This window comes from Rhinolophus sinicus, linkage group LG07 (genome assembly GCF_036562045.2).
Source record: "Rhinolophus sinicus isolate RSC01 linkage group LG07, ASM3656204v1, whole genome shotgun sequence".
Taxonomy (NCBI): domain Eukaryota; kingdom Metazoa; phylum Chordata; class Mammalia; order Chiroptera; family Rhinolophidae; genus Rhinolophus; species Rhinolophus sinicus.
The window spans coordinates 96572081-96596861 of record NC_133757.1 but is presented as its reverse complement, the minus strand read 5'-3'; the positions used below and the strand labels follow the sequence as shown (position 1 = coordinate 96596861).

Here is a 24781-nt window from a genome sequence, read left to right as displayed (position 1 = left end):
CAACAAGCAATAATCTGAAGCAGCCCGGAGTCAGAGAGCCACCCTGGGGCAGGCGGTCGGGCCTGCTCCTGGAGAGCAGCTACCTCTAAGCTCCAAGATATAGCTTGGAGTGTTATGTTTCCTACTGACATCCCAATAACCACAAAAACAAAGCGGGGGGAAAACCCAAGTCTGCTTGAGAAACCCTTTTTTTTTTTCAGTCATTTGGCAGCGCATAATGTAATCAAAATTCCTTTGGGTATTCAAAGACAGTGCTGCTACAGTAATTATTAAATGATTGAAATTGCAGCTGGAACTTGGAAAGTTAAATGTAGGCTAAGGGACTGTGACAAACAACTTCTCCCAGAAAGCTGGAAGACACCGAGTCCAGTTACAATGAAATGTGGCAGCCTTTCTCTTTTAAACGTAGGAGAATGCAGGATTAAGTTCATCATCACAGACGTGCGAGGTGCTTTGAACCAGATGTTCTCTTTGGTTTTTCCCCCACTTTAAACGTAATAGTAGCTGTACGGTAGTGTTAGAATGGCAGAAGAAAAGTTTCTATCAGACTTTCCTCAATGCTTTCCTGTTTCCGTCTACTCACTTAAAATAGAACAATCTACTTGTGAAATATCAGGGACAGTATCGGTGTACACAATAAACAGATTTGGTCATATAGAGGCCCAATAGATTTACATGAAAAAATACATTTTTTTTCCGAGGTAAAAATAGAAAAAGAAAATATTTGTACAAATACTTCACAAAGTTTTATTGAAAGACTGAGTAATTGTTAAGTACATATTTAAGCAAAAAAAAAAAAAAAAAAAAACTTCCATAAAAATCATTCTAGTACTCCTGGTCTTAAAGGGACAGGGAAGTATGACTTTCTTTGACAATGTTGGGATATTATGTGATGACTGAAAATGAAGCGGCATATTAAGAAGGGAATGTTCCCCTACAGTTAAGGAAAATTGCTTTAAAGGAAGATACTTAATTAGAATCTGGAAATGCTAATAAAGATCTATAACATGGATTACAAGCATGAGTAGACGAGATTTGTAGACAATGCTGGTGGAATATATTTCACCAGAGGATAAAGTTTTGTTGGTTGCATGTGATATCTTGGATCCAGAACAGAGGCATGTCAAATCTCAGTTTCCATGCTGATGGAATAGGAAACAGTATAGATCATCTGGAAGCTATTTCTGTCTGAATTTATGTAGTTTCACATGTGACATTTAACCTTAATTGTTTTGCTTTTCTGTATTTAAAATTAGTACCTTGACTGTAAACACATTCCTTAAGGATAAGTGATTGTGGAGGAGGACACTCAGATACATAATGAGTGGCCAGGGAAAGGCATGTGGTCATGAGAAATCCACATGTTGTCTGGAAATCAGCACTTATTTGCACTTGAGGAAAACATGGCATTGACTCTTCCAATTTCAGAATTTAATGCTGACTACAACATTTGAAACGGTTTAGACTGTGACCAAGGGAGACTGCATTGAAATCATAAAAATCCAGAGGTAAAAATGTTCTTGGAGATGACCAAGACATAACTCATTTTACAAATGAAAAAAGTGCAACATGGAGGGTTTAGCTCAATTATAAAGAGTCCCACAGATACATGTCAGCAAGAGCTAGATTGTAAATTGCTTGAGCCCCAAATTCAGTGGTAGGTCAGAAAGAAGATGATGTATTATACATTGCTAAGAGAAGAATCTAAGGAATGCAGTAGAGATCAAAATGAGGAAAGAAAATTAAAGAAGCAATTAGATATACATATTTAACAACCTAATTTCCTATAATGTGAATGTAGAGTTCTGAAGAGTAGGGCATTCTTGGGAAAGAAGGAAAGAAAAAGAAAAAAGTATTCCTTAGATGTTTTCCATTGGAGAACCTTTTCTGGAATCAGTTTGAGATCTTCAGACGCATTTAAAAAATTCTGTGAAACGGTATTTATTTTGTTGTTTTCCATTCCATTATGGTAAAGGGTAGTGTAAAGGGCACATATTAGAAAATCTTGCCACTATTTTTGTCAATTAACTTGCATAATATTTTATCTATTTGGGAACTGATTAATCCATGCCCTCCTCAGTATGTCTGGTTGTGGTTAAAAATTCTATGATTTTATTTCAATCAAAGTAAAGTTTGTGTGAATGTACTTTTTTCAAGGAATTCACATGTTGGCCCCAAGACCAGAGAACACATATCTGTCATTTGGAAGAGCACTAACAATGGTTATCGATAGCCTCAAGTAATAGAACTAAAATCAATAGTAAAAGGCCCAGGGAGACAATTTAAATTAATAGAACTATGTAAAAGTCAACTTTGAGAAATAATGTGTTTCTCAATACAAAGGTAGTAAAAAGCCTATCATGAACTGCCTTAGGACAGTTTGCCAGGACTGGATATGTGGTTGGACAATGAAATGAGTGACCTTCAGGCCTTTGAATCTTTGCAAACTAGTAATACCAAGTAGTAATAATAGAAAGAAAAAATGATGAAATAGTAAACATTAAAGTTACAGTGATCAAATAAAATCAACTGAATAAAAAGTTGATTTTACTTACTAGGATAGCAAAACTCCCGGAAGTGACCATAATGGATCTGAAAACACAAGAAGACTTGTGTTTAATATAACACTTTATGAAGATAATATGACATTAAGAAAAGGATATTTGTCATAGTCTAAACCACAGAGCTTCAGTAACTTCTTAGAGAGATGCTGGCTGCCCAACTGACTTCCAAGAGCTCTTAGCTTAGGCAGGTCAGTTCTCTAAAATGTATTCCATGATATCACTGCTTGAAGAACTGTAAGGTGCATACAAATCATCTGTAGATCTTACTCAAGTTAAGATTCTGATTCAGTAGGTCTGTGGTAGCCACAAATTCTGACTTTCTAACAAGTTCCCAGGTACTGTTGGTTGATGTTACTCACTCACAAACCATACTTTGAGGAGCAAGGCATTAAGTGATACTCTAAGAGTGTAATTTTCACTATCACAGTGGATACATAAAAATTGATTTCATGGCATAAGATAGGACTTAAATGTATACATGGAAATAAGAACATATCTGTAATATCTCTTTTTTTAACTAGATACTTTCAGAAAAGTTGTAGACCACTTTGGAAGACTGGACATTTTGGTCAATAATGCTGGAGTGAATAATGAGAAAAACTGGGAAAAAACGCTGCAAATTAATTTGGTAAGCTATCTTAGCCATGCTTTTTGCCTAAAATGGCTTAATAATGTGATATTTTTAAAGGAAAAACAGTTCTTATATTCATGGAAACAATACAATGACTTGTAATATAGGAAGAGAGAAGTTACAGACAACTAGGAAAAAAAGCATTTCCTTTTACAAATAGCAAGACATTTGAGACGTTCAATTATGAAAATAAATCTGTCTTAAAATATTAAAAGGAAATATGAAAAAGAACATGGTTTATTACATAACTTAGGAGTTGGCAAAGTATCGCCCACAGGACACACTAGCCTGCCATCTGGTTTTATATCATCCACAAGCTAAAAATGGGTTTAGATATTTAAATGGTTGAAGAAAAGTAAAAAGAAGTGTAAAAAGGATGACAGCATGTGACATTTACACATTGTCTCTGGCTACTTTTATGCTACAACAGTGGAATTGAATAATTGTGTTAGAGATCCTATAATGTGTAACACATAAAATATTTATCATTCTCAAAAGATTGCTAACCCTGGCCTAATTTATTTAAAAAATAAATCTTAACTTAATTCCAGGAAGATAACAAACCAAGACTAAAATGACTTTTGAACTCTGCAGTTATTAAGATTTTTGTCCTGAAAGTCAGAGAGAGAGAGAGAGAGAGAGAGAGAGAGAGAGAGAGAGAGAGAATGTTTAAAGAAACCTGATAACTGCTTTTCCTGAGTTAAGACAATTCTATGATTTTCTTCTACTTTAGGCTAGTAATGTAAGTGAACTAAAATGAAAAATTTCTGACTGTGAACCATACCTATATCTCTTGGCTTAATCATACTTTATCGAGATATATTTTTTAATACACCATTTAATTTGCTTATTTATACCTAATTTAATTTTGTATTTGTGTCTCTTTGCTTTTAAATGACAGTAGCTTATAATTTTCTTTTCTTACAATATTCCTATTTGGTTTGAGTTTCAATTATTCTTTTACTGACTTTTCTCTCCTGATATATCATTTTTTGAACAGAATGTAATCATTTCTCAAATGACAAATGTTAATTTTAATTTGCCTACCTTTTTCAGTAATTCTGTCAGTTTGGATTCTATATTATAAACTTATAGTATTTGGAGCATAAATTGCTAGTGATTATAATTTATTGATTTTTGATTTGGTTTTTAAGTTGTATCCCCTTTTGCAACATGTGATGTTTTGATCCATTCTGTATTTCCATATGTAAAATCAATGCTGATGTTTTCTTTTGGTTCACATTTACCTAGGCAAATCTTTTTTCTATTACATTATGTTGAAAATATAAGTAACGTTTTATGTCAGCTTTGTCTTTTACTGACAGTATAGTATGAGATCTCATTTTATAAATCCCATTTGGGAACATCTGCTTTTTATATTTGTGAATTTAAGCCACTTATATTTACTTTTACGCTTCTATTAGGATTTATTTCTTCCACTTTACTTCACATTTTATATTTACTAAGTTTTCTTTCTTTTTCTGTTTCTTTCTTGCATTCCATTGGATAGCTTTAATTTTCTTCTGCTGGTAAGAAAACAGTATTATTTATTTAACCTTTGGTGGTTACCCTGACTTATGAACCATATTTCATTAAGTCCTTTGGTTGTCAGATTAAAAAAAAAATTGAATATACAACCAATTGGGAGCTTCAGGAATTTTTAAGAATATATTTTTATAAACTTATTCCACTCTCCAAAACCACCTAGTGACACATTTTTTGAATCAGGCTATCCTAGTGAAAAAGCACAAATCATGCAGCAGCTTTCTCCCTTTAGCATCACTACTGATATTTTTAATAGTTTTATCATGAATACGTATCTACAGATAAAGGTCACATTTATAAATAGAGGCCACTATATACAATGCATTCGTAACAGACACCTACTGGGTCTTTTCTCTGAGAAGTCAGATGTCAGAAAACAGTGTGAAACGAGTTAATATAAGAAACGTGAAAAAAATGAAAAGATTATAGAATTCGAATTATCTGTCTTCATCCAGCTAAGAGAGTATGTTTGCTTGAATATAGCCTAGGTGAATAAACATCTGCTCCAACCTGGGAACTTCCTACATTGTCTGAAAGTAGAAAAATCTGAAGACCAGTGGAATGTTATTTGACCCCTTTGATTACAATTCACTCTCCTGGATCCTTCCTCATTGAAATTTAGCTGGCCTTTATTTTTCTTTGGACTCTGCTAATATAGGCCACTCCTTAGTCTAACTCTAGGGACTGATAACATTTATTTAATTTACATAGAAAAAGATATAACCTTTGTTCCCCATGTTTGTAACTTTAAAACATCGTGTTACTTCACCTCCTACCTAGGACACCCATTGCAAGGGTAGATTAGAATATGACCAATCATTGTCTTTCCAACTTGATTATCTCTGTTAGTATAATGCAAATATTTGTGTGTGGTTTGTACAATAATATTTTTAGATTCTGCTCTGAATGTAATTGGCCTCCTTATAAAATCCTGTGTGTACTTTTGCACATTTTTCCATGTTCCTGTCCATGTCAGAGAGTAGCCACTTTGTTAAAGGACCCCACTACATATCTCTCCCTCTTCTGAAATCTCATACATCTTTATACCATTCTTATAGGATGTACCTATTTTTCAATTTTTTTAGAATTATTATTTTATAGAATTATTTTTATATATGTGTAATTTTGCTAGTATGCTATATAAGCTCTTTTAAGACAGAAAATTATTGTTTTGTGTACAGAGTAGATGTTCAATTAATATTTATTGGGTAAACTGCCATTCTTTGATGTTTCACCTACAATGGATATTCAATTTTGTGTTTTAATGCATGTTGGGATGATTTCTTATTACATCAGCATTGCTAAACAGTATTATCTATCCTTCCACTTTTACTCCTTACTAAATTTATCCCTTCCTTATTTTTTGATCTCACCACTCCTCCCACACAACAGATACATTAAACCTCTTCCCAGTCTTTTGTTTCCATTAAGTTATTCTGTACTTCCTCCTTAGTCCGGAAGCCAACCACACCAGCCTTATTATAGCAGCTCAGAGTTCACTGGGAATGTTCAGAAAGAAGTCTTTGTGTAACTATCAAAGGTTACTCTGGCAATTGGACAAGGTAGATTTAACTTTGAATATTGATAAGGACATTCAGTAATGTACTGATTTTACGTTTTGAAGCTTTAGTAAACCTAAATAATTCATCCCCATCCAAGTAGGATTTACAATCTAATTTGGACATATAATAACATATATTGAATTCTTTAGTATATTCAATAAAAATTAAACAAAATAGATAGCTATTGCTGGTGATTTTTTTTTCAGAATTAAAAGATTTGAACTTGGAAAGGGTATGCATTTAGAATTAGTCAAAAGTAGATTTTAGTCCTGAATTTAGAATTCATGAACTTCTGTTGTATTTCTCTGATCTTAAATTTCCCAGTTTGTGAAAGGATGACGATAACCTCTAAGGATGATTAAGTTTACATAAATTTGTATGAAGCATCCAGCACAGTGCTACTACATAGTATTCACTCAATAAATTGTACTTCTCGTCTTGAGTATAAAAACCTACACTTTCTTCATTCTCACTACCTCATTTCTATATGAGGTAGTTTCCTCTTCCCTGCTCTACCTCTAAATGAAGAGTCGAGGAAATGGATAGAAATGCTGTTGTCAATGTGCTCCCTTTTCTTGGTTCCCAAGATGTTGATTACAAATTAAATTAGTAACTACTTTTGTTAATGTTACTCTGTAATATCTAAAGATCCAATTAAACTATTGTACTTAGGCAGAATTTACTAGATTATAAATAGCTTCTGCAAAGGCAAAGACATAATATTTACCCCCTACACAAGCAAAAATTTAAAAAGACTGAACATGAAAAACAAAAGATGAAAAAGGATTTCAGAAAAAAATGGTCATCTATATTAGTATATTCCTTGAGAACTGGGCTGGAGAAAAGACAAGAACCTGAAAGGCAAAGTTTCATGATTTAAATGACAGAATTAAAAAAAAAAGAAGTTGTAGTGTAGGATGAGATCCATAAATAAACTAAAAGGAATCCCAGCGTGGAGGGAGATGAGATAAGGGAAATGCCAGATTAGAAAATTTTAGTAGCATGCACACACGTTATATATGTGTGTATGTAAAAATGTAGGAAGACATGATGCCTGATAAGAAGAGTTAAACAAGTAAGCTATTTGTCCATTTATCTGTATTACTGAAGAATTATTCCCAGTATAGGGGAATTGATGAGAGTGGTTTTAAGTTATAGAATGCTGTAGTGAAAAAAAATAATTTCAGATTTTGAATATAACACAATTACAATTTAAGTATTATATATAAAAATTGTCTCTTCATAACCAAAAATATTGAGAAAGCATGCTTTAATTAGATAATTTTGTCAATAACTGGATTTTTATTTATTCTCACTATGTAAAAATAGACATAGGAATTTTTTTGAGAATTAAGTATAAAATTTTAACTTCCTTTACAAAATGGATTAAAATATACTATAGAGTCCAGCTATTTTGTGTGTGTGGCTAGAACATGTCTATAATTTTCATTTTCTTTTTTTCCCTAGATGCTTGATATTATAATGACTCAAACTATAAGATATAGAGACATTGCCAAAGGGCAAAAATACATACTTAGAATATTAACAGAAAATATTTTATTTCCTAACAATTCCTAACAATTGTTTCCTAATAATTTCTTTGATATATTATCTGGGAAAGGGAAGACATTATTATAGTAAAAGAAAAGCAGTGAAAATATCATCTATGCACAGTGAAAGCATTAGACCTTGTCATGTAGATTTATACCAAGAACATTTTCATTTGAAAAATTACTCACTTCTTACCCTGATAATGGATGAGAAAATTATCCTTTGTCTTCCTTCACCAAAGATCTGGGAATAAATATTGCTTTTTTAAAAATATAAATAAATAAAGTTTACATAGTCTCAGATTTTCTATCTAGCTGCCTCTTGTAGATGTCGAAAACACAAAAGTGGGGTGTCAGCAAAGCTGTAAATACCTGAGAATAAAAGCGTAGCACCAATATGCGTAAACAGAAATTCTGTCCAGACATGCTGGAGACCCGGGCAGAAACTAACAACATTTAACTGACTTCAGTAATTTCAGCCATCTACATTTTTTCCTTCTTACGTAAACCATTAATGTTTTGTGTTTCCATTTTAAAAGGAATCACGTGGAGATTTTACGCATTCTCCCTAAGCTTACTTAATATCAAACTGACACATGGCTTAAATGAACAGAATCTTCAGTTTACCTTTATGTTCTAGAACTCCTCTTATAGGTAGAGAGGCAACGCTGAATGCTTGTCAAGAAACTCCCAAAGGACTTTTTAAAATAAAAAGAAGGTAAACACCAATATGTGCCTTCATTTACACACGCATTATCTATCGTATTATTTTCTTTGCAGTATTGTAAAGAATGGAAAAAGGAGGACTTAAGATGTCCACAGAAAATTTTCACCTTTTAGAACTGAGTTGGAAGGGAGAGGAGTTCTTAAACCCAAAAGGCACACACAAAAAAAGGGTTTCAAATATGTTTCTTATCACAGGTTGTTTTTGGCACTGGTGAATTCTTCGATGTTAGAATAAAACAGAAAAGGTGCTTACATGTAGAGATGAGTAGTGAAGCAGAGTAAACCATCAAAAGGACATTGCAAGCAGTGATGAACAAAATTAAGTGATAGACATTACTGGAGATTCTATGTCCAAGTAACAGAACATCTCCCATTCAAACTGGGTAGCACAGTTATGTGACCTCACACAATAGGATTGCGGTGTCAGGATTGCTTGACACTGCAGCTCAGTGACATCATCAGGACCCAGTTTCTTTTCATCTCTCCCACCCGCCATTCTTCATGTTGGTTTCATCATAAGGATGCTAGCGATATCACTGTTTGTCCCAGTCAGTGCATCCATACAAAGCAATGAAAAAGGAGTAATGTCATCATTTCTTTCTGGTTTTCTTAAGAGTAACGAAAATTTTCTCATCAGCATCCTCTTCCACCTGCCTTCCCCAACCCCGACCCCACCTCCAGCTGACTCCTCCTCAGGTCTCACTGGCCGGAAATGAGTCATATGGCCAGTTCCAAAAACCAATCAATGGCAAGGAGAATGGGTTTTCCATGACTGAATTAGATTAATCAGTGTCTACACTAAAGCTGGGAGATCACCTTCCTCTGTATCACATGGGGAAGAAGTAGATACAAATGAAAAATAGAATTTTTATTAGGGAAAAAAGCAAAAACTGCGTAGGAAATTAAGGGCTATCAACTATTTATATATTGCAAGATCTTAGAGAATTAAACAGAGCAGATGAATGTGGACTCTCCAGACATGAGAAACATATGCTTCTAAGAAGAGTAATACATTTTGTATCCAATATTTATAAAAGAAAAAAGAATATATAGAATTTTTAAAGATGGTGAGAATTGAGTTAAAGTTGACAAAACACTATGGGAATACAGCCTTTATCATAAAATCTCAGATTGGGCAACTGAGTGAAGTTTTGCAGAGATGTGATAAGTTCTACAATGTTAGGCAGAAAAAAGAGAACCCAGGTCCAATGACTAGCTTTAGAAAAAAGCCATTTCAGAACCTTTTAAAGGCCTAGTTTTTGCAGAAGTCTCCTTCGGTGCCTGCGATAGCAATAAGAACACTGGCATGTGGTTATATGGCAGAGTCTAATGGTTATGTTGCTTTTCCCATTCATGTGTCTGGATTAGGTTTCTGTTATCAGTGGAACCTACCTTGGTTTGGATTACATGAGTAAGCAACATGGAGGTGAAGGCGGCATCATTATCAATATGTCATCTTTAGCAGGTAAGAACACTTACTATGTTAACAATAATTTCTTACTGGTAATTTGGGCCACAAATCTTCAAAGTATATGTATTATCAACTTGGGTTTGGAATTGAAACTTTAATTTTTGATTTATCTTTAATGGCTCTATGGAATTTTCTATTGCATAATGTCAAAAGTTTGAACTATATGCTTATTTCTATTATTCTAAATTGTGACTTTGTACATTATCTTATAGCAGTACTATTTTAAAAAACATTTATATATATTTTCAGAGTTGTTTTAAGACTCCTAAGCAGTAATACATGTGAAAGCACCTTTGACAAAGTAAAAGTACAAAATGAAGATAAGGTGTCTGATCTCCTAGGTGATTTTAGTAAAAGCGTGTAATTGTAAAGTGTGGGGCATGTAGTAGTTGGGATGTGCTGTGGGGAGGCCAAACTTTACCTCTACTCTCTTAGGGTCTATGATTGGGCCTGAGAATTAAATCAACATGAGCTAGATTAACAGGAGAAAAGCATGGAGTTTTACATGTATGTGGGAACCGCCAGAGGAAAATGAAGACCCCAAAAGTAGCTAGGCCTATGTGTTTCTAAACTAGGTTGAACAAAGAGAAGCAGTTGTGGGAAAGCAACTAATATATACGGGGAGGCTAAAGGAAGATAAGAGTTATTTTATTTTAAGGAGGTCTGTTTGTACAGATTTCTCTCAGCCTTGACTCCGGTCTCTGGTGATAAGAATGTTGCTTTCCTCCTGGTATAGGTAGGGCATCTTTTACATTAGAGTTTTAGCTCCTGCTTTCAGGAAGAAAATGGGAGGTCAGAGTGCTTTTCTCACATCTGCTGTTTTTCAAGTGCTTCTACCTCAAAATAATCCTTAGGCCAAAGTAGCATATTTTGCGGTGGCCTATTCTGCCACCTTTCAAATGCTAAAGTGCTATAATAAATAGATCTAAACACATAATGGCTTACATATTAGCACAAGCTTATTTCACATTCATATATCAGCCCAGGGCAAGATTCTTATTACAGGGAACCTCTGCTGTATGCATTCATTTGGAAAATGAGGCTGGCAGAAGCTCTGCTGTCATCATCATGGAGCTTTCATGTGGCATTGGTGGACACCTCTCCAAGAGAAAGAGAAAGAGAACACTGAGGAGGCGTAGCTGCTCTCTTATCCCTCCTTCCAGTAATGCAAACCTCACTTCCGCTCACGTTCCAGTCTAGAATTTAATTTCAGGGCTCACCTAACTACAAGAGCGTCTGGGAAATATAGCCTAGTTGTGTGTGCCTAAGGAAAGAATGGACTTCAGTGGACAGTTAATCATCTCTGCCACAACATGCAATCCAAACTGTTTCTTTCAAGGCAGTAGGATTTAGTATCAGCTGATAATGTATTACTCAATAGTAACTATAAACTTTTGGCAGGAACTTTTGGGGCAACTTAGCCAGATGCTGTACTTTTAACATGTTAGAAAAAAACTCAATGTTCTTGAATAGTTCTAGGGATATTATAAAGTTGTAAAAGTCTGATCAATAGTGACAGCAAGTTCTAAATTATTCATGTCCCAAAATAGTGCAACTTTCTTAAATTATCTGGTTGGTTTCAGTTAGCGTGGTCATTTCAGAATAGGTGCCCCCCGCCCACCCCCCCCCGCCACCTCACACACACACACACCTTGTCCTCTATCTCTCAGCTCCAGGAGTATCTGAGGAGTCAGGTTTGGACGTACCTGTGACTTTTTTCTCATTCCTCTGGGAATCATTGTCAGGTGGTCCTTAAACCACTGTAAACCTGATACCAGTGGAGACTTCAAAATCTCCTTTATAAGTTCTCAAAAATAGACTCACTTTGTGAGTTGCTGAAAGACAGAATGGCACCCCTAAAGTTACCATAGACCTAATTCTGTAAATTTTTCAGGATAATCAACTTGTAAATTATAACATTTCCGTTCTAAAGATACATTCAATGGTAAGAACATGGCAATATTTAAGCTCGTTAGCCCCAGAGAGGACCAACGTTTATTCTGGGAGGCCAAAACCCTGAAGACAAATAGTCAAGGCTAAATCTACATGATTTTGAAATAAAACCATAAGAAACAAAACATGAGTGATGGGAGAATTGACAAGAAATATTTAATATTTTATCAAAACTAGAAATGTAAAAACTTGAGGAGGTAATCAAGAGATTCCATTCCATGGAGTCTCTCTCTAAAGCTAAAGGGTGAGCAAAGCTTGGAGAACCACGAACACTAACTGTACAGGGAGCCCTTTGCCCTGTCACTGGAGGCAGTGATTTCATCTCCGGAAGGCTGGAAGGCCTCGGGGTTGAATCAATTTAGGACTCTCTGAGAGAGATTCTGTACCATAAGAGGAGGAAGCTTACTCGCCCTAAAGACCATGAATAGAGAAATGCAATGTCGTACTGTCTTTTAGCCAATAAAAATATTTAACTGTGTAATTAACTTTCATTGGGCACCCACTGTTTACATGATACTATTTCAAACACTGTGCATGCACTGTCTCATTTAATACAACAACCTGTGAAGTAAATTCTATAATCTCCATTTTGTAGATGAAGAAACCATGGCAGGAAAAAAAATCAGTATCTGCATAAGCTTACACAGCAAGCAGTAGAGTTGGAATTCACAGTACAAACAGCCTGATAAAAACGTCTTATGTCTTAACCACCAGATTATCTATCTCTTCTATCTATGAGTTTGTTAATCTGTCTCTCTATCCATGTCTATGTTAGCCTGTGAAGTAGAAGACACTGAATTCCTATAACTTGATTAAGCCAGTGTAATTTGCTAGTACCTTCAGGCCTCCTGGGCACTGCTTTAATCTTAACACTACATTACTAAACGTTCAATGAAATGTTAAGCTTTTGCCCCAGTTGACACACAGAGTAGAGCCCTGAAAACATTTGAGGAGCTTACCAAAGTCACAAGTCAAAACACGCCATTGAGAAGAGCAATTTAAGGATTACAATTAGAGGTCCACTTTGCTTTCCTGGCTAAGAGCTCGGTTTATCACACTACACATCCCTGGGTGTTGATTCTCTTCTTACCCATCTCAGAGCCATGTGTGGACCTTTCTGTAATCATGCAGATAAAATAATGAATGGATATAAATTCAACGATAAGATTGTTTTGGTTTTTAAATTACCTTTCTAGCACCCTTTACAGTTTAATGAATACCATAACATTCCAAACTGTTTTTCCCTCTTGATAATCCTTCTGACAGGCAGGGTGACTCTATTTATAATGATTAAACAGTTTATCTTTATGCTTTACTTGCTTCGGTGCCTTCATCAGTATGAAGGAGGCACCCTCCCTTCTTAATGTCCAGCCTCCACACCCACACCTGGTGCATTTATACTGCTTCCTGTTGCCACTGGCCACTCAGGACAGCCCCTGCTATATCTCAGTCCACCCAGGGCTTTCTCACTAAGGTATCCTCATCTCAGAGCATTAAACCATATTAGCTTGTATTTTATCTACTTACGCATAATGAGATTAGTTTGACAAAATGAGATTAGTCTTCCCATAATGAGATTAGTTTGACAAAATTAAGGGTTTTGTAAAAGTAGAAGGTAAATGTGGACCTCTCCATCTTCACACTTTCCTCAGAAATGCTTTCAACAATTTCATACCTTTGAAGTCATAGCATGTTGGTAGAGGTCAACCAAAAAAAGTCTTTGAGGCATTCCGGAGTCAAAGTATTTTCCCCAACTTTATTGATGTATAATGAACAAAAGTGTAGGAAAAGTATTTCCAATGTTTGCTTCCTTGTGTTTTCCCAACTCTCCTTCTTTACACATTTTTCCTCTTTTATCCCTGCTGCTCACTCTATTAAAGGCATAGCTGTGGGTTACATTCAACGCAACCCAAGTGTATCCTTATGTTACGATCTCTTGCATAGATTCAGTGGAGTCCTTCACTGTCATAGTAAAAACCTTGACACACTGGTTTGGGCAGAGAAGTTAATGAGTAATGGCCACTGACGCAGACCGAGTATCAAATGCAATTAATAAGTTTAACAAACAGAGGAGTAGTTAATGTGGAGAGTGATTCCTCAGCATATGGAGGGAAGGGTGTGCTCCAGTCCGGAGCCCCAGAAGTTGTTTTGATCATTGTTAACCACATAGACTCTTCTATGCAAACTTTCATTTGTAAATATAATATATAAACCTGCACTCATTTTGTCACATTCATCCTTAACTATTAAAAAAAGAAAAAGTTGGAAGGAACAACAGAAAAGAGTGAAGCATGGTTTAATGTACATAATTAAACAGCTGTGTTCCCATAAAACATCCCATGAGAGTCAAGTGTGCTTCGTAAATATTTAGTTACTGAAAACAATGGGAAGGACAAAGTAGTTTTCATAGAAAAAAGGAATCTGTCCACCAGTCCTGCTTCCACCTCCCTACATACTCAGCTACTGAGGTCTTGGTGTTCACTGGGGGCATTCTTTGTGCCTCTAAGACGACAAGTCACGCAGTCGCATTTTGTGAGACATCCCATGAGAGCCTTATTTATTCTAAGTTGAAAATATTAGAGTCTCAAAGAAAATACTGGAACAGCATAGAATTTTTTTTAGCATATCTTAAATATCATCCCAGTGACATACATATTTGAGCTGTAAGTTTTATGTAAAATAATGTAATTAGTTTGGAAGTGCTAAAGTTATCACTTTAACAAATTCAAGTTACTCAAACATATGTTGAACATTTACAGAAAGGGAATGGGGATATAAAAGTAATTAGGCAAAGTTTCTACTCCAAGAGTGTGTGTGTGTATGTGTGTGTGTATCAGTACCTCATATCAATATGGCAGAACTAAATAGTTAGCATGGCATAGACCATTTAAACAGAAACATGATATTGAGTTGCAAGGTATCAGGACTCCCATGGCCTGAAGAGCAGTAGTTTGACTGGAATGTCACCACAGATCAGAAATTTCAGGCCAAAAATATTGATCACCTTTTGTCATACCTAGGGCAAAAGTAAAAAAAAAAAAAAATCACTATTTTTGATATTAGGCAGGGAGCCTAACATAGCATCTACCAAGTTCCAGGCATTGTGATAAACTCTTGGTTATATGTATTACATTTAACTTTTACAAGTCCCTACAATAGAGGTCAATTTAATAATCATCAATTTATAGTTGAACAGCTAATCTCAGACAAGCTACCTAACTTGGAAAATGCAGTGAGAATTAGAAGTAATAATAAAAGCTATTTTATTTTGCTATATTTTAGTGTATGTCATGGAATGGATGCACCGACATTGTCTGGATCATAATTGGGCAGAGGCCAACTAGTATGAAAATGTGAGCCATCTTTCTTGCTTAGTACTGGCAAAGTTCTCCATGGTGTCTCTTTTGTTGTCTTATGGCTTGAAATTGTTAAGAAGACACAGACTAGAAGGTATCAGTAGGAAAGATTAAATATTTATAAATCGGCCTTTTGAGGGATGGATAAAAGATTTAGAGTTCCCTAGCCTTGGTGAAAAAGAAAAAAAGACTCTTAGGAAATGAATAATCTAGAATTTAACATAGACATTACCTAGGGACTTTGTTCAGATGCAGATTCTGACACAGTAGGTCTGGGAGTGGGTCCTAATGCTGGTCCTTGGACCACACTTTGAGGAGCTAGTCTCTGGTTTTACATAGGATATTCTTTGAGTGGCTGGGAAGCTCATCTCAGTTTCCTTTGATCACAGCATAGGCAGTGACTGGAGTGTTAGGAAGGGTTTTGGTGGAACAAGAGGAGCAACTTTCTGAGAATTAACTAAGTTAATTCTTAAAGTTACCTTTCTGGAAAGATTTTTATTATAGAAGATGTGTAGTAGTTTTATGAAAGCTTATGCCTTTTTTTATGTCATGTCACACTTTAAAACATGATTTGTTTATGGCAAACATGAGACTGAGGGGAAAGCAACATCAGATAAAGTGTTTTCTTATGTGGAAAAAAATCACATGAGGAGGAAGTTCACCAGTTACTTTAGTCAGCTCTCTGCACGACATAGATTCTCAGTAGTTCTCCTTTCTTCCTCATGTTAGAGAAGTGATGGTTAAACACAGAAAGATGGGTAGACAGTTTCTTTTTTGATTGTAAAGAAAATGTGAGGGATTCAGATGCCTGCTTTTTGGCACAGCTGCTGAGCTCAAGTTTGTCAGACAAAGACCAGTCAGTATCCTTAGATTCTCAATTGATTTTCCTAAATTGAATTTCTTTAGCACTTCTGTATAGTCTATTTTACATGGTTTCTAGCCATTTAAAAGAAAATATGTTTGATGATTCAGTACAATTGCCCTGTCTGAGCAAATTTTGGTTTTTTGCACAAAATCTTTTTGAGGTTTTTATTATCTATGACAGGGGTGTCCAAACTATGGCCCGTGGGCCAACTGCGGCCTGCAATCCATTTTTCATTTGCCCGCAGCAAGTTCCAAAAGTATATTTAGTTTACTTAAATAAACTAGGTGAGGCAATCCGTACGTCACCTAGAGTGAGTGGCCCGGCTGTTTGTGCATTTTACCGAATATGGCCCTCGGTGAAAAATGTTGAAAAAAGTTTGGACACCCCTGATCAATGAGATGTAGAGATTAAGTTTATCTCTTGTAAAACATGGGTAGAAAGGACATTAAAGATGGAAGAACTAATGTGGAAATGGAAATTATGTTTTATTTTTCTAAGTGACTTCCTTATTTGTTCTATAATTATCTATGTAATCTTTAGGCTTTTAAATTTTTTTTATAATTATTTCATTAGTCGGTGGCCATTTGGTGTTATTATCCTGAATGGTTATAAAAAATATTTCTTTTTTGTGGGTAGAATTTCTCCTTCTCTTGGTCTTTCTTTTTATTTCTAAATGTGCAGTTATGAGAGACTAAACATGTTACTAATTAGACATGTTATATTTAGTAGAGAGCCATTTTGCAATTCTATAAGTAAACTTGCACAATATTGGGCCAAGAATAAGTATTGAAACATCTATTATTTTTTAATGTAAGGTATCCATTTTTAAGCACAAATAAAAGATTTCTCACAACATTAAACAAAATGTGACATTTCTTTCTTTAGAGACTGCTTTCTCATTGTCACAATCCTTTGTTTCATTGTTATTCTTAAACATTTTAAAATAGACTATATAGAAGTGCTAAAGAAACTCAATTTAGGGAAATCAATTAAGACAAAATAAGTTCCTTGTGCATATGGGAATTAATTTGGAAGATTTTAAAAACCCAACTTAATTCTAGCAACTAATTGGTGTAGTCATTACACTGGCAAAAGTCCCCTGAAGTACTGCTTCATTATACCATGTTTCCCCGAAAATAAGACCTAGCCAGACAATCAGTTCTAATGCGTCTTTTGGAGCAAAAATTAATATAAGACCTGGTATTATATTATATTATATTATATTATATTATATTATATATTATATTAAAGACCAGATCTTATATTATAGTAAAATAAGACTGGGTCCACCACCCGGTAACTGTGTTTGCTTCAGGTGAGCTCAGCCAGTCTAGCACCCAAAGTCTAAAACCACTGTGCTATAATCCCTATTGACAAACTTGATTAAGAGGACATTTTAAAATGGTTAAATATTATAAGAAATAACATTCTGGTAAAATGGTGGTCCTCCCATTAGTTTTATGTGTTTCAGTTGACTATATTTAAAACATGTTTTCACTTCATTTGGCACTTAATTGGTTACTAAACATGTATTTCTAAAATGAATTCACTCCTATAAAACCTTTTGAATTAGGACACACTATATTTTCAGGAAAGAAAACTAATGGGATATATGGCAATAAAGAACCCAAACTTCCCTCTCAGGAGCTCAATACAGAGTAAGAGATCCTGGTTGGAAATCTAGAATTTAAATTTGAGAATCGTGTGTGTGTGTGTGTGTGTGTATCTGAGAGAGAGAGAGAGAAAGAGAGAGAGAGAGATTAAATGAATTTCATCCTCAGGAATGGGTATGGTCACCTAGAAAAGCAAAGAGGACCAGGGACCACTCTGGACTTCTCCAGCATATTCATGGGCCTGGTCAAGGAGGAAGAGCCAACAAAGGACATGAGAAAGAGCCACTAGCGAGTGTGAGGTAGAAGGACCAGTGTAAATTTAGAGGGAAGTGTTTCAGGGATTATTATTTTAAGCAGAATTAACGGTATTGATTGCTATTGAGGAAGGGATCAAGCAAGATTAAGACAAGAAATTTCACCTTAACAAGATGTTGGCCGTTGGCAACCTCCCTAAGATCTGTTTGACTGGAGTGGTCAGATGAAAGCATGATTAGAGTGAGTTAAGGAGCAAATGGGAGGTGCGGAGTAGAGACGATGAATATAATAACTCTTTTGAGGACTTCCTGTTGTCAAGAGAAATGGCATGATAGCTGGGAAAAGATGTGAAACCAAGAGAGATACCATTTTCAGATGAGTGATACTGAGACATGTTAATATCTCAAAGAGAGGGATTCTCATTTGATAACAGTGACCACTCTAGGCCTCTTAAAATACTTTAATTCTTATGACACAACACTTAGCTTATATTCCTACCTCCACCGGTTCCTCCTTCTCAGTCTCTTCTGCTTAGTCATTCTCTACCACAGAGGGCTGCTCTGTATAGTTGTACAGGTTATAAATCAGGAACATTAGGGGGCACCGTTAATAGTATACAAACTACCCCATGAATGGTGTCCCTAGAGTCACACCATGCACACTTGGCACAATTCTCTGCGTGGATCCTCATCACCAGCCTCAGAACACATTTCTATTTGAAACACATAGAAACTTTATATGTTGATGTTGTGGGTTTAAAGTAAGTAACAGAAGTATGGTTAATCAATACTAAAGCTAAGCCACAGTAGCAGTAATAATATACTTGTGAAGGAAAAATGGGTCTTGAGATCCAATAGAAAATGGATTTCTGAAAAACTTTCACCCCAACTAAAATCATGTAAAAAAACCAAAAAAAAGGAGCTTTTTTCCCTCCATGTTGCCTCCCTTTTCAAAGCAGCAAACAGAGGTAGAAATAGTAAGTCTTCACATTTAGAGTCACTTGGCAAGTTGGGGACAAAGCACTACAGATCACTAACCCACCCGGCCTATTGGAAACAGGAAACAACAGTTAAAATCTACATGGAGAGATCAAGAAAAGCTCTCTATTTAACTGGTTTGATCTATTTAATTCATTCTGACTTGCCTAAATAAAGTAATTGAATAATAGGATTCTTTTTAATTGTAATACCCCCAAACTGGAAAGAACCCAAATACATTCAACAGGTGAATGTATATACAATTGGTGGGTTTAACTTACAGTGGAATATGATCTGTATCTGTTGATAACACACTACAACATGGGTGAACCTCAAAATAATTATGCTGAGTGAAAAAAGTTAGACAAAAAGAGTTTACACTGTGTGATTACATTTATATGAACTTCCAGGAAAGGTCAATTAATCTATCGTGACACAAACCAGCGGATCAGTGGTAGCCCAGGGAGAAGGAAAAGGCAAAAGGAAAGGATGACAAAGGCACATGAGGAAACTAACGCAGGTGATTGATATATTCATTTTCCTGATTGTGGTTGTGGTTTCATGGGTGTATACATATGTCAAAACTTATCAAACCATGTACTTTAAATATATGCCGTTCACTGTATGTCAGTTATACTTCAAAAAGCTGTTAAAAAATAAAGCAAAAAGGACTCTTGATTTCTGCATGTATGAAATTAATTTAGGCAGCCTTTGATCTAGTGTCAGAATGTGAAAACAATGCAAGAGGAAACATTTTGCAGCCCAACAGTGAAAATATCATTAGTACGTGACACCAAGATTCATAAAACCAAGTGCCACTTTGAAAATGCAAACAAATTCCTTCACGTTCTGGTTGCATTTCCAATTCTACCTTTAAAGGGAAGTATGTCTTGTGCTTGCTTCTTCAGCAGAACCAACATAACAGTATTTATTTCACTTCTGTGACACTTCGAACTAGTTTGGGTTCAGAAGTTCAGTACCTCCACATACATAACAAAACTTTGTTCCAAATTCACTTCATGAACATGTATGAACAGCTTCTTTGTGCTTTTTTGTGGCTGTGTCAGCGAGCTTATCTCTGATGAAGGTTCACTCTGCATTTCCTGCAGCCCATGAACACCATCCCACAACCACTGCCTTAGTCTCTGAAACACTTAAGGAGAGTGTAAAACAGCGACTATCTTAAAAGAACAAGCAGCAGCAATGTCTGGTGCACCTACTTATTCCCTTATCTCAAACTCCTAATACAACTGTGTATGTACCCTGTACAGACATCATGACGTCTTGTTAACTGACACCGCCAAACTTAATTAACTTACACATTTGAGTTAACCTAAAAACAAAACAAGAAGAGAATCACATGCTACAGTACTTTAAGATTATTGGGTGGACGCACAATATGTGAACTGTCATTCTCAGGGATTTAAACTGCTCTTGAGCAAACATTCTTTATAAATTGAGACCTGGCAGGCACCCAGGGAGTGGTTAAGATCTGCATTTGTTGCTGAACTTTGGCACAACACGCTGAACTGACTGGTGGTGTTCTGGGACTAGTTAGCTGGGTGGAGATGAGTATGCCGCAGCAGAATAATTGAGTATTATTAGCATGATTTTTGATATTAATAACAGAGTCATCAGGGAGCACTCTTTCTTGACTCAGAGAAATTACAAATTAAAAAAATGTGAAAACTAGTTAATTCAAGAAACTAATTAAAAATTGAAATATACAAATGGCTCTCATTAAACGTATTACCATTGAATAGATGGAGAATTGACAATTATGAGAAATAAGTGTGATAGTAATAGTTACTACAGTAAAATAGGTTTGTTGTTGTTGTTGCTGTTGTTATTTCTTTGGGTGAGGGGGTGGGCCAGGAGGTAGGGAAGAAAAAATGCAACACTGGTACTTCTGTTACACATGCAAGGATACTACTTTTTCTCCAGACCATGAATTTAATCACATGCTTGAACATTACTATTGTGTATATGTGGAAAATTAAACAATTTCTACAATTGCTTGAATTCTGTTGTTGAGTACATAATTATGAAAGGAAATAAAATAGGACCATAGGTTTTATTTCTGGTTTTCTTTTCCAAGGTCATAGAGTGAGGACATCTAGGCACCGACTATAGATCAAAATCAAAAGAAGTTAACTTTTAATTTTCTTAAACACTTAGAGGCATCATTTAGTGTGATTAGTGACAGGGAAATGCATACTAATATATAATGAAGACAAAAATCATCTCCAAATTCCACTTCAGTAATTTAAACTCCTTCAGCCATTTGAAGACTTTAAAAATGTAGAATATGTACTTTTTAAAATCATGAGTTAAAAACAAAATTAGATGGTAACTCTGTGAATCTAAAGATGATTATCTTTCTGTTTTAGATAACACTGACTTCTGTTGACAGAAAGTCAGGGAGACAAAAAAACTTACATATCACACTCGTGGCTGCATCCCTAGGCTGTAACTTACCTACCATAAATTCTGGACAGTACAGTAGAGATCATGAAAGGAATAAACTATGCTAAGACTAGTGATTTTTACAAAGTTGTCTGGTAATTATTTTAGTGTATTTTCTAGATTAATTTTAAAATGAATAGGCACAAATTATTCATTTGCATAGCAATCATTGGGTTTTATCTGCTTATTTTTTAATAAAATTATTTACATTTTGTGTTTGTTTCAGGGCTCATGCCTGTTGCACAGCAGCCTGTTTATTGTGCTTCAAAGCATGGCATAATTGGATTCACACGCTCAGCAGCGGTGAGGATATAACAACCACAGTATCTCTTTGTCTCTTTCTGTATCTATATGAAACATGAGTTCTGTAAAGTCAAGGGGAATAAATTCAGAATTCAATACAGCTGGGTAAAAGATAGAAAAATAATATTATACTACAATCTTTATTGTAGAAAATAATTTCAGATCACACAAAGGACCAAGTCAAGAATAGATAATTTTAAAACGAAGTAGGTGTGTTCTTGAAAAATATCCTAAGGCTAAATAATGGGAAGATAGTCTTATAAATGAGTGAGAGAATGGGGGGCAGGCTGGAGGGGTGGGGCAGCAATTTACTTCGTAGTCAAGGACAACATCTCCATGGAGGCCTAGGGTGAAGGGTGTACAGAGTTTAGAAAAATATTTTAGACCGAATTGACCACGTGCATTGATGGTGTGAAATGGGAATGCTTGCCTTTTCATCACCACTGGGAAAAAAGTAGCTTGGAGGAACAGGAAAGTAGGATGAGGGATAACTGGATACATAAGCAGGAGCCAGATCAAGAGGGGTTTATGGTCCATGGAATGAGCTTAGATTTTATTCAAAGTACAGACATCAGTGGATTATTTTATGCCTAGGAATGACAAGATCAGATTTCCATTTTAGGAAGACCATTCTGGTTTGTTATTTAAAGAATGTGTTGGAGAGGACAAGGGTGGAAGAGGAATGGGTAATGGGGAGATCGCTGCAGTGGTTAGTTAGTCTAGGTGAGATAGAGAGACCAGACAGATGAAGAGAAAAATATTAATAATCGAATAAATACTAAGGATGAAGAAGACAGATGTGTGACCAGTAAATGTTAAATCAAAAAGGAAGATAAGCAGCTCCTACAATCTTAAATTGACTGGACATTTTTAATTTGCAAAGACTTCATCTTTAAATCAACTTTCAATGCCCACATAAAGCTATTAAAAAGCAAAACAAATCTCAAAGACTAGAAATTTTACATTTACAGTTATAAAACTGGAAACTTGTACAGTTGATTCTGGGAGTTATGTTCTATAAAAATCACTTGTGAACACTGAGTTAGAGAATACAGAACAATTGCTTCTAGAGTACTGGGTTAAGTTCCTGCAAGCCTCTGATCACATTTTGATCAACCCATCAATACGTATGTCAATTTCTGCTTAAAGTTTTATGTGATTTTCTGTTTAAAGATACCTTATGCATTATGGTATTATGGCCAACAGCATTTTTACCTCATGCCTATCTAACACACGTTATTTTCTCCATAGGGTACATCACAGCCTTACACTTAAGAATACTAGACAGCACTTCAGCACAGTGTTCAAATAGCAAAATCACCAACAAAAAGCACAAAAATAAGGAAAACATGGACTAAATACTCCATGAAAAGGACAGTTGTTTATAGTTAGAAGAGCTGAAACAAGGAAACAAAGCGTTGTTTTGTTTGACCTCAATGTTGGAGCATCCGTGTCGGGCAACTCAGATTTCTCATTGGTCTGTGCTTGTCCACAAATGACCCCGAAAGCTCCATAAGAATTGATTGTTGAGGGGTTACAAATACATTTTAGCAAGTAAGCAAATGGAATCCTCAATCAACTATATTTTGTTTTACAGATAGTTCAAATACAATCAATAGATTGAAAATCAAGCCCAAGAATATTAATCTGAAAGTACTTAAATAGCCTTCCAGAGAGTTGACTATCTTTAGAGTCAATCAAAATCCTAAAACGTTCCACTAACAGTAGTTTTTGGGTAAATAGTCTCTGTTATACAAAAAAGAAAACTTGGGATATTAATTTTAAGCCTCAGCTTCTTACCTTCAGGTTCCTGCAGAGTTCAATAGATAAGAACAGCTTAGATAATTAAGTAATTTCAGGAGTTGCCCAGTAATACTGATTTTTTACAAAAAAATTAATTAGGTGAGGCTTTTGGGAATTAATTCAGCACCTTAGCTATGTATGCTTTTGCTTTCTGCTACCAGCCAACCTTAACACTGCCATTGTTATAAAGCTAGAAGGATATCTGACTAGTATTTTTCACATCAGAGTCTTTTAAACAGCTTTAATTATCAGTGTGTCCTGTGCTGTGCATTTATAAAACTACTGAAACTTGCAACCTTCTCCTTCCAATTGGCAGATGGCTGCTAATCTCATGAAAAGTGGTGTGAGAATGAATGCTATTTGCCCAGGCTTTGTTAATACTCCCATCCTCGAATCCATTGAAAAAGAAGAAAACATGGGACAATATATTGAATATAAGGATCACATAAAGGATATGATGAAATACTATGGGATTTTGGAGTAAGTAAAACTATACCTATCTTTTTCCCCCCTAATATGAGGGTGCTAAGTACTTTCTAGACATAAGCAATAAAAAGCGAAAAACTAAGGCTTTCAATTTGAGAAATGAATGCAAGCTTCAAAGTTTTGATTTGGCGAACTCTGAAAGAAAATACTTTTTCTGGGTTTCTGAATAGAATGTGTTTATATGGTATGAATTTTGCTTTGAGATACAGACAATGCATCATTAATCAGATATTTTTTTAAAAGGTGATGTTTAGTTACTTGCCGAAGCAGTGATACCTTATGTACCTAAATTCCAAGCAATATTCACTTATACCCTTTGTGAAATTTCATATGACTCCCTAACTTCCACAATTTTGCTAAGAAAGAATTGATCAACATACGTGTTTGTTGAATGACGTCTGAGTTAGAGTAGTTGCAGTTTCACAGTACAAATTCATAGCTGTCATGTTGAAGGAGTCAGACCATCTGGGTTCAGATCCTGGCTCCACCACTGACCCTGAACTTACACATCAAGCTCAGTTTTCTCATATGTAAAATGGAGATAATATAAAACTAAAACAAATTCAGGGAATTTTGAAAGTCCATGAATAAGTTGACATATGTAAAGTACTTAAAAGAGCAACAAATAAATAATAGATATTCAATAAATGTTAGC

The 24781-nt window shown here is 35.3% G+C and overlaps 1 protein-coding gene across 1 annotated transcript in view; it reads left to right on the top strand.

Moving 5' to 3' along the window:
* The window catches only part of HPGD (15-hydroxyprostaglandin dehydrogenase), a 28312-nt gene that overhangs the window by 929 nt on the left and 2602 nt on the right, over window positions 1-24781 (top strand). The window contains exons 3-6 of the mRNA XM_019733237.2: window positions 3086-3192; window positions 9947-10043; window positions 21761-21837; window positions 23957-24120. Of these exons, the coding sequence (XP_019588796.1) occupies window positions 3086-3192; window positions 9947-10043; window positions 21761-21837; window positions 23957-24120 (445 nt within the window). The remainder of the gene's footprint in view (window positions 1-3085; window positions 3193-9946; window positions 10044-21760; window positions 21838-23956; window positions 24121-24781) is intronic.